We start from the raw sequence: 15,507 nt of genomic DNA on the forward strand, positions 1-15,507 counted from the left end.
AATTGGCAAATGATACTGCTTGGTGAAAGTATGTACAGAACTCCAGGTAGCAGCTTCTAGGATGTCCCTGGTAGGGACGCCTCTGAGAAAGGCTGTAGAGGTAGATGCAGCCCTGGTGGGAGTGAGGTCTGATCCCCTGGGGGGAATAGAGGTTTTCCATGGTGCTTATAGCAGAAATGAATGCAATGGCCTATCCATTTAGAAATGGTTTGCTTTGAAATAGCCTTCCCCTCTGCCCCTGCAGCAAATGCCACCAGCAGTTCAGATTTCCTTTGAGGTTTAGTCCTGTCAAGTAGAATCTAAGTTGTCTGTGCACATCTAAGGAATGCAGTATCCGTTCCCCTTTGTTATGTGGATTGGGAAAGAAGGTTGGCAAATGAATAGACTGATTAAGAGCCACACTGGATACCACCTTTGGCATGAAGGATGGATTGGTTCTGAGGGACACCCTGTCCGCATGAAAGATGATGAAAGGCTCCACTGCCATAAGAGCCTGTAATTCAGATACCCTTCTAGCTGAAGTGATTGCTAAAAGAAAAGCTGTTTTCCAAGAAAGAAATTTTAAGTATGCAGTAGCAGCTGGCTCGAAAGGAGGTAAAGTGAGTTTCTCCAAAACAAAGTTAAAGTCCCAGGCTAGGGTTGGAGCTCTCCTGGGTGGTCTCAAATCTTTGGCCCCTCTGAGGAACTGCTTGAGCAGTGGATGAGAAAAGAGGGGAGGTTCTGTGCTATAATGAGCTGAAATGGCTGAAGTGTGGATTATAATGAAGGAAAAAAAAGACAGGCCCTTGTGAAGCATCGCAGTTAAGTATTGTAAAATCTGAGATAAACTGGGCACTGCTCTGCTCATCCCTTGAGATTGGTTCCAGGCACGGAATCTTTACCATTTTTCAGCATAAGATTTTCTAGTACTAGGCCTTCTTGCCTCGAAAATGATATTCATCACAGGTTTACTGAGGGATGATAGAGGAGAGATTATGTAATTAGCTAGGCTGCAAGGTTCAATGTTAGAAGTTGAGGGTGCAGAATCTGGTTCTCCTGCTGAGACAACAGGGAAGGAGTCGGAGGGAGGTGCCATGTGGATAACTGTGACACACTGCACAGGAGGGGGGTACCAGTGTTGGCATGGCCAGTCTGGGGCAATCAAAATCATCCTTGGTTTGTCCTGTTTGATTTTTAGTAGTACTTTGGAAAGCAGAGGCAGAGGGCGGAAGGCATAGACTGACAGTTTTTTTTCCAGCTGAAGGACAGAGCATCCACTTTCCAGGCTTGCTTGTGGGGTATCCTTGAGCAAAATTTGCCCAATTGGTAGTTCTGGGGAGAAGCAAACAGTTCTATATCTGGGCTCCCCCATTTGCTTGTCAACATGTTGAAAATCCTTAGTTCCAGTTTCCACTCGTGTGGGTCCATGAGGTCCGTCTGCCAGTGTATTTAATTTTCCTGGCAGGAACTGAGCTTGTAGGTGCACTTGGTAGCTCATGGCTGTGTTCCACAATACTATGGCTAGTCTGCAGAGGGGGGTAAGAATGTGTACCCCCCCCCCCGCTTGTTTATGTACCACATAACAGTGGTGTTGTCTCAAGTCTTTACCATAAGTTGTCCTGGAAGAATGTGGTCCTTGAAGGCTGTCAGAGCATTCTGTACAGCTAACATTTCTTTTTGATTGATATGCAGGTGCATTTGACTTGGGTTCCATTTGCCATGAATGCACTTCCCTGCCAGGTGAGCCCCACATGCATAGTCTGATGCGTCTGATAGGGTTTGGGCGGCAGGGGTGATGTGAAATGTAGTCCCTTGTTTTGGTGGCAGGCCTCTGCCCACCAAAGGAATTCTAGGCGTAGGCAAGGTATGATCGGAATCATTGCTTCTAGATCCTGAGAATGTTGACACCATAGGCTTTTTAGATACCACTGTAGTTTCCTCATATGCAGTCTTTCATATGAAATTAGAAGAATGTAGGAGGCCATGAACTCCAAGCCCTGCAATATTTGTCTTGCAGACAGCAGGGTTTTTGTGGCCACTTGTTTGAAGTAGGTTGTCAAATTAATTTGTTTCTCTGGCGTGAGGTAAGCCATCTGGGAAGTTGTATTCAAGCTTTCTCCCAGGAATATAAATTTGTTGACAGGGCTGTTGTGTCTTTCGGCTTTTCCCAGTTAGGGGTCGCCACAGCAGAACTCCGGTCCGTGAATGATTGGCAGTTGATTTTTACGTGCCAAGTTACCAGCCCTGATGCGCTACCTTCAACAAAGGTACGCTCATTCACTCATGTCTCCACGCAGAAGATGCTCTAGCTGAGAATCTAACAGGACAGCATCTTACTGTGAGGCGACAACGCTACCGCAGCACCACCACTGCTTTCAAATTTGTTGACAGGGTACCAGGTGTGATTTCCTTTAGTTTATGGTCTACCCCAGACAAGTTAGAACCCTTTGTACAAAGGCCAGATGATTCAAAAGTATATCCTGGCTTTCTGCCTGAATTAGACAATCGTCCAGGTACGGGTATATTTGAATATTTCTTTGCCTGCAAAATGCAACAACTGGAGCTAGGCACATTGTGAATACCCTGGGCACAGTAGATAAGCCAAAGGGCAGAGAAGAAAACTGACAGTGCATGTAGCCTGCTTTGAAGCGTAGGTATCTTCTGCAAGATTCCCCGATTGGGATGTGCAGGTATGCTTCTTTTAAATCTAGTGTTGCCAACCAGGCATCTTTGACTCATACAGGAATTAATTGGTGAAAAGTCAGCATCCTGAATTTTGGAATTTCCAAAAAGGTGTTTAGAGTAGGCAGGCAGGATAGGACACCATGAATTGTCTTATCTGGGTACCAGGAAAAGTCTTGAGTAGAAACCTTGTCCCTTTTCCTCTTCCAATATCAGTTGAATAGCCTCCATGCTCAAGAGAGAAATTACTTGTTTTTTGGGTCTCTGCCCACTGATTTGGGGGTAGGTCCGGCCACCCGCTTGGTGTTGGCAACATGTGGAAGTGAAATCTTTATCCCTGGGACACTATATTTAAAACCCATTTGTCCTGGGTAATGAGTTCCCAGTTCTTTGCATGAAGAGCAATCTTTCCCCCCAAAGGGGCAGTCAGTTGATAAGTGCTTGGAAATTTTAAATGGAAGTCAGTGAGACATAGGGGGGGGAGCCTTATTACTCCCAGATTTGGGAGTGGAGGCCCCCCCCCCCACTGCTTAGTCCTGTGTGTCCCCCTGGGACTGAAACCTGGGGCTTTTGCTGTGTCTGGGTTTGGCTTGAGAAGACCTGGAAGGGGCTGGAACGGACCAATTCTTAGAGGGCCAGTGCCTACTAAATCTAGGAGGCTGAACTTGTATGAAATCTTTAGTTTGCATAGAAGCTTTAGCTTCCATCTTTTTAAGAACTTCCTCAGTCTTGTTGCCAAACAGTCAGTCCTGATTTAAGGGAGCATCCAACAATTTAGCTTTAACATGATCAGGCAGTTACTGCTCCTTTAGCCAAGCATGCCTTCTGAGCACAGACCCAGTAAAAGTAGCCCTGCAAGAGGCCTCTAATTAATCAAAACCACATTGCAAAGTATGTTTTCCAACTTGTTCAGAAGAATGCATTAAATCCTGTAATTCTTTATTTTCCACACAGTCAGGAATCAACATCATTTTCTGTTTAAGCAATCCAATAACATGTTGCTGATACTTTAACATATTAAACTGGCAGTTTAAAGCCCTAATGACCAAGGTTGCAGAACTGTAAAACCTTCTTACCCCATCTATCCAGAGCCCTGAAGTCTATCAGAAGGGGTAGGATTTTTAGCAGTAGAAGCCTTAATGCCCTTGGGCCCCTGTGAAATAGTCTCTGGATCCGCAATAGGATTTTTAAAAAGGAACATGTGTGACTCGGGGACCCTGTAGTATCTGCCTGGTTTTCTGGGAGCAGGAGACAAGGAATCAGGGGCCAAACTAGATTCCGAAAAAGCATCACCAACAATGTCCAGTACAGGAGGAATAGCTAAAAACCTATGCTGAGGTAGGAGTAAGAAATTCCTAAGCCTCTTTTTTGAATCAGAAAAATCCTGGCTTTCCAAGTGGAAATGCTCCCTTAAGAGTATGCAAGGTTTCCCCAAAAGAAAAATCCTCTGGAGGGGAAGTAGAGAGAGAATGGAGTCCTCTGCATTACAATCCTCAAATCCAGATCATCAGAAGAATCAGAAAAAACAGAATCCTGGTCAGAAGATTCATAAACAACTTCAGTCTTAGGCCTCTTAGAAAGGGGGGGGGGGTTGGATACCCCTGATTAGAGTTTTAAATCTTCAGCCGTTCTTATCATTTGTTTTTAGGCATAGAGGCCTGAGCATGTGGCCTGGGCGTCGGTTTTTTAGGCATGGTTCGAGATTTAGGCCTAAGTGAAGAAGGAGGTGTCGGTTTAATATGAAAGTCGGTAGGCCTGAATACACTCTCAGAAGCTAGTGCCTGCACAGCGACTCCGGACCCATCCAAGGTAGAGACATCCGCGAGTTCCATAGTTGAAGCATCTCGCTGCATACCGGACTCCAAATGGGTCTCAGTAGAGGCCTGCGAATCAGAAGTAGCGGGTATAAGGGGCTGCAAAAGCGCCTCACTGAGTACAGGTGAACTGGTGACTGGCTTAGGAGAAGCGTCGTCAGCAGTTTTGGACCTCGGCGGCCTGTCTTTGTCTTTATCTTTGCGTTTTTTCGGAATCCCGGTAGTCGGATGGCTAACCGACATTTCTGGATAATTAAACAGAGAACCAAAATATTTAGAGGTGAAAATATACAGACGACGGATAGTGCACCAATTAAATAAAGCACAAAACCGACAGCAAGTTACGTTGTGGTCTGGGCCTAGGCAAGGAATACAGTACGAATTAAAATCTTTGAGGTATTTGCTTTCCACAAGTAATGCAATTAACTTTTACTGACATCAGTAAGGAGCAAGAAAAAGTTTACCCAACAGGATACTTAGCCTTAGTTGAAGACTTCGGTTCTGAAACTCGAAAACGAAAATTTCAGGAGTCGGCTGACCGGCACTTGCAAACAGCTTCTGCTTCGGGCACAGCACAGCAAGAAAGACTGATGTAATGGCGTCAGATGCATATTTTATACCCCTGACGACCCGACGTCATGGAAGAAGGGACAGCAACCGACGCAGGACCCAAGACTTTGTTAATCAGGCCGACTGAGGGCTACCTGCAAGCAGATAACCCAAATGTAATGACTGCAACAGTGAAACACGAAGAACATCTGTCTAGTGTGTTTGCAGAGGAATTTATTAAATCATTTGAGAGAGATGATAGACACAAACAAATAGCAGCTTTACTACAATATTATGCAAACAACCAGTTACGTCAGCCAGATTTTTTTTTTGGGGGGGCTGGAATAGTAATGATTAAGGTCTTTACCACAAAGATACAAGGTACAGGGACTGATTCGGATTCTGGTTATTAGCTATACTTGTAACAGTCTGCAAACTGACAGCCTAGTATTTACCTATGAATCTGTGAACCTACAGCTTGCAGTACCAAATGCTGTTCAGAAGTTTACATGAAAAGTATTCAACCAAAAACAGTTGTCAAACTATATTTCAGAATCTGCCAAATGGCTAGGACCCTTTAAAATACTATTTTGTCACCAAAGAGAGTACTTTTTGCCCAAGCCCCCTCCCGACCCCACACACACACACACACACACACACACAGGTCTACCCAGCCCACACAGGTCTACCCTACCATTATGAAAGACATTCTGAACAGATGCACTACTCTAATGAAAAAATTGTGAGACTCGTACTAACAGCACACTTGTTTGAGAAAGTCAGTATAATGTAAACACAAAAATCTCAACATATCTGAAATCAAAGGGCAACCAAAAATTTGAATGCATAAGACATGCATTAAAGTCCAGGTCCAGTAACGAACCATTTCATCCAAAGGTGCTTAAATTACAATAATAATGATGATAATAATAATGATGATGATGACGATGATGATAATAATAATAATAATAATAATAATAATAATAATAACAAAAAAGACCTACGTATAGTGAGACCAGCATCTCACACCACCATATAGAGCATGTCCTCCTGCACCCCTTAAACATCCTCCAAGGTCATACACTGCCTGAGGGAAAAAAAAAAAAAAACACACACCCACTTGAGACATGTGGACATGTGGAAGTGATTAGTACAAACAGAAAGGGATGTTTACCTGTGGGAAGTGCAATATTTGTAGGTTCATCTAAGAAAGTTCTTTTGTGTTTTTAGAATTTTGCAATTTTACTATTTATCTGAAACAGATTTAATTGCAAGACTATCTACACACGCTCCATAGAAAAAAAAAAGAGAGAGAGTTAAGGAACATCTTTATGCTATTAAAAGTAAAGATCATAACAATGCCTTATACAAACACACTCATCTGTAACAAATATAAAAAGTTTATTTTCTGTTCTAGATTTTTTGTCAAGACTTAAGGGATGGGGATTATAAAAGCCAATTAGAAAGTCTAGAAAATAAGCGGCAGATTAAGTTAAATGCTGACAAATTCCAGGTCTAAACGAATCAGTAAATATCAAGTGCTTTTTAAAAATAAGACTGAAAATTAAGAAAATTTATATAGTTTTAGTTTATGGGAAGTTTTGAATGTATAAATGATTTTTATAATTTTTTATACGTCTTAAGTTTGAAATGTGATTGGTTGCTTGTTTTTATTTACACAGATGTGTTAAGTGACGATTATTTTTTGAAGTCAGACAAAAGCATAATTAAACTGTTTTGAGCTCTAAAGTTCGGTCGTCTCCTGTTTTATTTGGTGTTTTTGTGTGTGTGGTGTTTTTGGTTTACCATCATAATGGAGTTTAGCTTGTTGGTGCTGTTTGTTAAATCTATGAATATTTCCAACAGTAAAAAAACAAAAAAAAAAAACTACGATTTTGTAGTCTGTCTTCACATGAAGGACACTGTTGGTGTTTAAACAGGCATTCACTCGTGCCTCATGAAGAAGGCAAACTAAGGCAACAAAGTTGTTCTTTTCTTCCCAACAAATGTCACAGATTACAGGGTTATCATGAAAGATAATTACTATTCCAAAAATTCACCTGCACACCTGCAAGGGATCAGTGATATAGTACAAGTTTTTATTTTAAACTGAAGCAGAATGGTGCCGTAACAACTTCAGGGAACCTGCTTACATCATGGCTTTAGTACTGTACCACCAACTGTATACATGCTTTTTGGGGGAGGTACAAGTCATATAAATGTTCTTACCTTTGAAAAATAACCCACTATGTGGGCGCCTTGCCGGTCCACTTCTGTGAGAATGTAGAATACAAAAGGTTCTACATCAAAATACAATGTTTTGTGGTCCAGGAAGAGTTTGGCTAGCAGGCACAGATTCTGGCAGTAAATCTACAAGATTAAAAAAGAGATTACACAAAGAGTCACTTGTTTCTGAACTGAACACAATGAAAAGCTAACTCAATATCACCTTTTCTCAAGAAAGTTTACAACAACACTGTTACTACCTACTCTACACTATTTAAAATGTCTCTCTGTGCAATGTGCAAGCTTCAGGTTAAATGCCTCCCTTTCTCCATGGTCACATCCAGCATCCAGGTATGCTGTCAACACAAACTTGAGAAAAACATCTATTCTGAGCTAACATACTATAATTCCAAAACTCAAAGCTATAAAGTTGCAACATTATCTAAAGCACTGTATTCTAATGATATAAAACATTACTTAAATCACAGGGAGAATATGGTATTAGTAATTACCTCAGAACACTTCGGCATGAAGTCACAGTACTGTATCTGCTATTCAACAGATCAATCTTGATGAACTCCCCATATTTAAATAGAAACATGCACTTGTTAAACCTATCTTCAAGGGAAAAAATAGAACAAACCCAGACTAATGCAGATATAGAAGTTTACTTTCTTGTAGAAAATAATGGAAAATGTTATTTTGGATAAATTGTCACAAATGGTATCCGAAACCATATCAATATGCATATGTTAAAAACAAGTCTATAACCACATATTACAGAAAGCACAGTTGTGTACACTTACCATAAATGTAGATGTTCGAGTGTATTCACTGTTGCAGTCATCACATTTGGGTTATCTGCTTGCAGTAGCCCTCAGTCGGCCTGATTAACAAATCCTTGGGTCCTGCGTCGGATGCTGTCCCTTCTTCCGTGACGTCAGGTCTCCAGGGGTATATAAAACATGCAGCACACGTCATTACCTCAGTTTTCTTGCCTCAGATGTCAGGTGCCCCCCTAATGGGAAGCAATTAAATCTATAAATATACAAGGTTATACCTCCAACAAAAAAGCAAATACACCAAAAAGCTTTTGAGCATAGTAAAGGAGAGTAGAGATGATTCAAAAGTATGTCCTGGCTTTCTGCCTGAATTTGACAATCGTCCATGTATGGCTATATTTGAACATTTCTTTGCCTGCAAAATGCAATTACTGGAGCCAAGCACTTTGTGAATACCCTGGGCGCAGCAGATAAGCCAAAGGGCAGTGCAAAGAACTGATAGTGCATGTAACCTGCTTTGAAACGTAGGTATCTTCTGCAACATTCCCTGATTGGGATGTGCAGGTATGCTTCCTTTAAATCTAGTGTTGCCAACCAGGCGTCCTTGCCTAGCATAGGGAGCAACTGGTGAAAAGTCAGCATCTTGAATTTTGGAATCACCAATAAGGTGTTTAGAGTAGACAGGTCCAGGATAGGACGCCATGAATTGCCTTTTCTGGGTACCAGGAAAGTCTAGAGTAGAAGCCTTGTCCCTTTTCCTCTTCTGGTACCAACTGAATAGCTCCCATGCTTAAGAGAGAAAGTACTTGCTTTTAGGCCTCCATCCATTGATTTTGGGGTAGATCCTACCTGGTGTTGGTAAGGTGTGGAAGTGAAATCTGTATTCCTGGGACACTATATTTAAAACCCATTTGTCCTGGGTAATGAGTTCCCAGTTCTCTGCATGAAGAGAAATCTTTCCCCCCAAAGGGGCAGTCAGTTGAGAAGTGCTTGGAAGTTTTAAAAAGAAGTCAATGAGACAGTTTGCCATGGGGGGGGGGGTTATTACTCCCAGATTTGGAAGTGGAGGCCTCCCCACTGCTTAGTCCTGTGCGTATCCTGGGACTGAAGCCTGGGAGCTCTGCTGGGTCCGAGTTTCGACTGAGAAGATCTGGAAGAGGCAGGAAAGGACCAATTCTTGGGAGGCCAATGACTACTAAACCTTGGAGGTTGTACTTGTAAAAAATCTTTAACAGTTTGCATAGATTTAGCTTTTTCCTCCATCTTTTTAAGAACATCTTCTGCCTTGTTGCCAACAGGCAGTCCTGGTTTAAGGGAGCATCCAGTAATTTCGCTTTTACATGATCTGGCAAGGATTGCTCCTTAAGCCAAGCATGCCTTCTAAGTACAGGCCCAGTTACAGCAGCCTTGCAAGATGCCTCTAGTGAATCAAAAAACACATTGCAAAGTATGTTTTCCATGTTTGTTTGGCAAAAACAAAGTGCCCACAAATTACCACATAGGTGGTAATCCATTAAGTACAGAAAAAGTAATTAGGGACCTGGGGACCCAAGTTGATAGCAATCTCTCATTTGACAATCACGTGGCCAAAATAGTTAGAAAAACATTTTATATAGCCCACCTAATCATGAAGGGATTCACATCTAGATCAGGGGAGGTCATCGTGCCTCTTTACTCATCTCTCATCAGGTCCATAATTGAGTACAATGCCCCTTTTGGGATGTACCTTACCAGACACCTGCAGCAACTGGAAAGACCCCAAAAGTACCTCACCAAGAGGATCAAAGGGCTCAAACAGATGCCATATGCTGCCCGGTTAAAGAAACTCCTGCTCTACTCAGTGGGATACCGCCTGCTCAGAGGCGATCTGTGCCCGACGTATAAAGCCATGTCCAACCCGGAATTAATGGACATGCTGCACCTCAGAAAATCCAAATCCCATCGAGCTCACAGCGAGAGACTTGAACCTCAGCACTGAAATAAATAGGACATGCTGGAGGGACAGATTCATAACCCAGAGGCTCCCTTCACTCTGGAATAAAATCCCAGTCCAGGTTAGGCAGAGTCCCTCATTGACTCTCTTCAAGAGGAATCTTGATGAGTGGATGGGAGATCGTAGGTTTACCCCGGGTATCACTTCTGTGTCACTGTTAGACAGAAGCACAGTATACTAACTTCGAAAAAGGGCATAGCAAAATTAATTTAAAATGGGCACTCTGGGTAGGCTTATAAATGCCCTAGGGCAGATAGCCTAGTATGAACCTATGAACTTTGTTCAGTTGAATGCAGTAAATCCTGTAAATCCTTATTTTCAGCACAATCAGGAATCATCATTTTCTGTTTAAGCAATCCAATAATATGCTGCTGATATATGAAACTGAAAGTTTAAGGTCCTAATGGCCAAAGTTGCAGAACTGTATACCTTTTTACCCCCATCTATCCAGCGCCCTGGAGTCTCTATCAGAGGGGGCAAGATTTTTGGCAGTAGTAGCTTTAATGCCCTTGGGTCCCTGTAAAATGGTCTCAGGATCCGCAGTAAGATTTTTGAAAAGGAACTTGTGAGAGTCAGGGACCCTGTAATATCTATCAGGTTTTCTGGGAGCAGGAGGTAAAGAATCAGGGGCCAAGCTAGATTCCGAAAAGGCATCATTAATGTCTAGTACAGGAGGTATGGCTATAGGCCTATGCTAGGGCAGGAGTAAGAAATCCCCAAGCCACTTTTTAGAATTACAGAAATCCTGACTTTCCAAATGAAAATGCTCCCTGAGAGTATGCAAGGTTTCACCAAAAGAGAAATCCTCTGGGGGGAGGCAGAGGGAATAGAGTCTTCAGCATCAAAATCCTCATAGGTAGATAAGGGTAAATCCTGGTCATCAGAGGAAACAGAAAATTCAGAATCCTGGTCAGAAGAATCGTAAGCAAACTCAGTCCGAGGTCTCTTAGAGGGAGAAGGCTGGCTTCCCCTGATTAAAGTAATAAGGTCTTCAGCCATTTTTAGAATTTATTTTTTAGGCATATTTCGAGTTTTAGGCCTTGAAGAAGAAGATGGCGTTGGTTTAATACGCAAGTCAGTAGGCCTAAATACACCCGCAGAAGCTGGTGCCCTGCACAGCGGCTCTAGACCCATCCAAGGTAGAGACATCCCGCAGGTTTCACTGTTGAAGAATCTCGCTGCATACCAGACTCCGAATGGGTCTCAGTAGAGGCCTGCGAATCTGTAGTAGCGGGTATCAGGGGCTGCGAAAGCGACTTACTGAGTACCGGCAAACTGGCGACTGGCATAGGAGAAGCGTCATCAGCAGCTCTGGACCTAAGTGGCCTGTCTCTGTCTTTATCTTTGCATTTTTTCGGAATGTCGTTAGTCGGATGGCTTACCGAAGACATATCAGGATAATTGAACAGAGCACCAAAATATTTAGAAGTGAAAATATACAGACGATGGATAGTTCGTGGTTTACATAAGGCACAAAGCCAATAATGAGGTACGTCGTGGTCAGGGCCTAGGCAAGAAATAAAGTACGAATGAAAATCTTTATGAGGTATTTGCTTTCCACAAGTAATGCTATTATTTACTTTTACTGACATCGGTTTAGAGCAAGAAAAAGTTTCCCCAACAGGGTACTTAGCTTTTAGTTGAAGACTTCGGTTCTGAAACTCGAAAACGAAAATTTCAGGAGTCAGCCGACCGGCACTTACGAAAGTACAGTTTTGTACCTACCATAAATGTAGATGTTCGAGGATCCACATTGCTGCAGTCCTAACTATTGGGTAGTCCGCTGTCCAGTCGGCCCGAATACCAAAGTATATGGCTGACGTCGGTCAGGGCGCATTAGACTGACGTCAGTACGTCAGGGTACTAATGCGCATGACCGACGTCATATCCTCAGTCTTTTCTTGCCCCAGATGTCAGAAGACCCTGAAAAGATAAGGCCAAAAACCAAAAACTCCCAAAATACCTGCACCAAAATATATATATATACAATATATACACAATCAGCAGAATATAACCTCACCTACACAACCACCCCTAAACACAGAGGGGAAGGAGGGAGGGTAAATTGGACTGCAGCAATGTGGATCCTCGAACATCTACATTTATGGTAGGTACAAAACTGTACTATGTTCTTCATTCCACATTGCTGCAGTCCTAACTATTGGGTAGAATCCCAAAGCAGAGGTAAGGGAGGCTGGCAAATCATAAGGAAGCAGGAACTGACAACATGCCTTGCAAAATAGCTGTGGCAAAACCAGCCCTAGACTTAGAGTAGAGAGGAAGGTGATAATGCTTAGAGAAAGTATGCACTGAACTCCAAGTAGCTGCCTCCAAAATATCCTTAGTTGCCACCCCTTAGAAATGCTGTGGAAGTGGCAGTAGCCCTAGTGGAATGAGGCCTAATCCCAGCTGGAATCTCCTTGCCATGATGGGAATAACAAAAAGTAATGCAACACCCAATCCACCTAGAAATAGTTTGTTTTGACACAGGCTTGCCCTTTGAACTCAAAGCAAAAGAAACAAACAACTGCTGAGACTGCCTAAAATCCTTAGTCCTGCTCAAATAATAACGCAATAGCCTGTGTACATCTAAAGTGTGCAAAATCTTTTCCCCTTTATTTTGGGGATCTGCATAAAAGGTAGGCAAATGAATAGTTTGGTTTAAAGCCACACTAGAAACCACCTTAGGCATAAAGGAAGGATTAGTACGTAAAGATACCCTATCCTTATGAAAAATCAAAAGGCTCCACTGCCATAAGGGCCTGCAACTCAGAAACCCTTCTTGCAGAAGTAATGGCCAACAAAAAGCAGTCTTCCATGACAAGTATTTCAATTCAGCAGTAGCCGAGGCTCAAAAGGTTGTAGAGTAAGTTTCTCCAACACAAAATTGAGATCCCAAGCAGGAGTAGGAGCTCTACGTGGGGTCTTATATTCTTTGCCCCTCTAAGAAATTGCTTGAACAAAGGATCACGAAAACAATGGTGGGTCACAATCATAGTGAGCTGAAATTGCTGCAGCATGAATCTTAATGGAAGAGAAAGACAAACCTTTGTCCAGTAACTCAGTAAGATATTGAAGAGCCACACTCAAATTTGGCTCAGTAATCTCCAAATTGTTTGCTGCACTCCAAAACAAAATCTCTTCCATTTTCTGCGTACACTTTCCTTGTACTAGGTCTTCTGGCTTCCATAATCACATTTAAAACTTGTTGAGGAAGCTGAGACCTGCTGTCTTTCAAAACAGAATATGCCAGGCTGTTAGATGTAGAGAGTGAAGCTTGACATTGAGCAGATGACCGTCCCTCTGAGACAACAGGTGTGGAATCAAGGGTAAAGGCCATGGAGGCTTCCTTACCAGACTCCTCAGTAATGGGTACCAGTGCTGCCGAGGCCAATCTGGAGCTATTAAAATCATCCTTGGCTTGTCTTGTCTGACCTTTAGAAGCACCTTTGGAAGAAGAGGCAGAGGTGGAAAGGCATACACATGAAGATTTTTCCAACTGAAAGAAAGAGCATCCACTTTCCAAGCTGTGTGATGAAATCCCTTCGTGCAAAACTTTGGCAGCTGGTGGTTTAGTGGAGAAGCGAACAGATCTATGTCTGGAGTTCCCCATGACACTGTCAATTTTTGAAATATATGAAGATCCAGTTTCCACTCGTGGGGATCCATGAATTGTCTGCTTAATACATCTGCTAAGGAGTTCTGTGCTCCCGGCAGAAACCTTGCCTGAAGAGTTAGTTGCAGACTGAGCGCAGTCTCCCATAAAATCATTGCTTGTCTGCACAATGGGTAAGAATGTGTTCCCCCTTGTTTGTTGATGTACCACATGACAGTTGTGTTGTCTGTTAGAATCAACACCTGCCCTGGAAGAAGTAACTCCTTGAAAGCAATTAATGCAAACTGAACTGCTAACATCTCTTTCATGTTGATATGTAGATGCTGTAGTCTGGCAGGCCACTTGTCTTGTATCCACTTTCCATTTAGATGAGCTCCCAAGCAATATCTGAGGCATCTGTCGTTAGAATCTGACTTGCCTCTGGCGGGTCACAGAGAGTCCCTTGTTTAGGTGACATTCCTGAGCCCACCACAAAAATTCCTTTTGAATGCAAGGTATTATTTGAATGACAGTGTCCAAATCCTGGCAGTGCTGTGTCCACAGATTTTTGAGATACCATTGTAGCTTCCTCATATGCAGTTTGGCATTGGGAAGCACCAGAATACAAGATGCCATGAACCCTAAGGCTTGAAGGACTGTCCTTGCAGTCAGCCCGGACTGAAGAGATAGATGATGGAAGTAACTGGAAAGATTCTTTTGTTTGTCCGGGGTTAAAAGGCCATCTGGGCTGCTGCATTCAGTCTCACACCCAGAAAGCACATGTCTTGAGAGGGTACTAGACTGGACTTTATTTCGTTCACAGAATACCCTAGGCATCTTAGCACTGCTATGACATATTCCAGATGCTGTAGAAGATCTTCTTTTCTTGAGCCAGAATCAGGCAGTCGTCCAAGTAAGGATAGATTTGGATTCCTTTTAGCCTGAAGTAAGCTATCACTGGAGCCAGAACCTTTGTGAATACTCTGGGCAGTAGATAAGCCAAAGGGCAATGCAGAGAACTGATAATGAGAATTTCCAGCTCAAACGCAGATACTTCCTGCAACTTAGTCTTATTGGCACATGAAGGTAAGCTTCCTTGAGATCTAAAGTTACCATCCAGTGATCTTTGCCCAGCAGAGGTAAAAGCTGTTGTAACGTCAACATTTTGAACTTGGGAATGTCCAGATAAGTGTTGAGGATAGATAAATCCAGAATTGGTCTCCACGTGTTCCCCTTCTTTGGTACTAGGAACAGGCGAGAATAAAATCCTAGGCCCCTTTCGGCACAGGAACTGACTGAATGGCCCCTATTTGGAGCAACAGAGAAATTTGCTTGTGAGCCTCTGTTCTTTGAAGAGGAGGAATGTCTGGCATGCCTTTGAAAGGAGGCAAGGTATGGAAATAAAACCTGTAACCGTGGTGAATAATATCCAGAACCCATCTGTCTTGGGTAATTAAATCCCAATTTTCTTTGAAAAGAGACAGCCTTCCTCCCAAAGGTGCTGCCAGGCGAGAATACTGGCAGCGGAAAAGGCAGGTCATTGGATCTGCTTACGAAAGGACTGACCCCTGCCCTCACCAGAAGTCTGAGCAGGGGAACTCCCTGTCCTAGGCCTAAAGAACCCTGAGCTCTGCCCCTACCACGTCTAGACCTACCCTAGACTGGGAATCATAAGCAGGATAAGTCCATCCCTTAGTAGGCCAATTTCTACTAAACTTGGAGGCTGCACCTGCAAAAATCTTTAACAGTTTGCATAGACTTAGCCTTGTCCTCCATTTTCTTCAAAACTGCTTCCACAGGCGAACCAAACAACACATCAGACTGTAAAGGAGCATCCAAAATCCTTGTCTTAACATGCTCAGCTAAATTCTGATCTCTCAGCCAGGC

At 42.8% G+C, this 15,507-nt stretch overlaps 1 protein-coding gene across 2 annotated transcripts in view; it reads right to left on the minus strand.

Annotated features, from left to right (window-relative positions):
* KAT8 (lysine acetyltransferase 8) overlaps window positions 1-15,507 on the minus strand; it is a 317,451-nt gene that overhangs the window by 199,750 nt on the left and 102,194 nt on the right. For both annotated transcript variants that reach the window (XM_044086214.1, XM_044086215.1), the window contains exon 7: window positions 7,254-7,394. In XM_044086214.1, coding sequence (XP_043942149.1) covers window positions 7,254-7,394 — 141 coding nt within the window. The remainder of the gene's footprint in view (window positions 1-7,253; window positions 7,395-15,507) is intronic.

The sequence above is a fragment of the Protopterus annectens genome, chromosome 10.part0, assembly GCF_019279795.1.
Source record: "Protopterus annectens isolate FY-2018-M chromosome 10.part0, PAN1.0, whole genome shotgun sequence".
Taxonomy (NCBI): Eukaryota; Metazoa; Chordata; order Ceratodontiformes; family Protopteridae; genus Protopterus; species Protopterus annectens.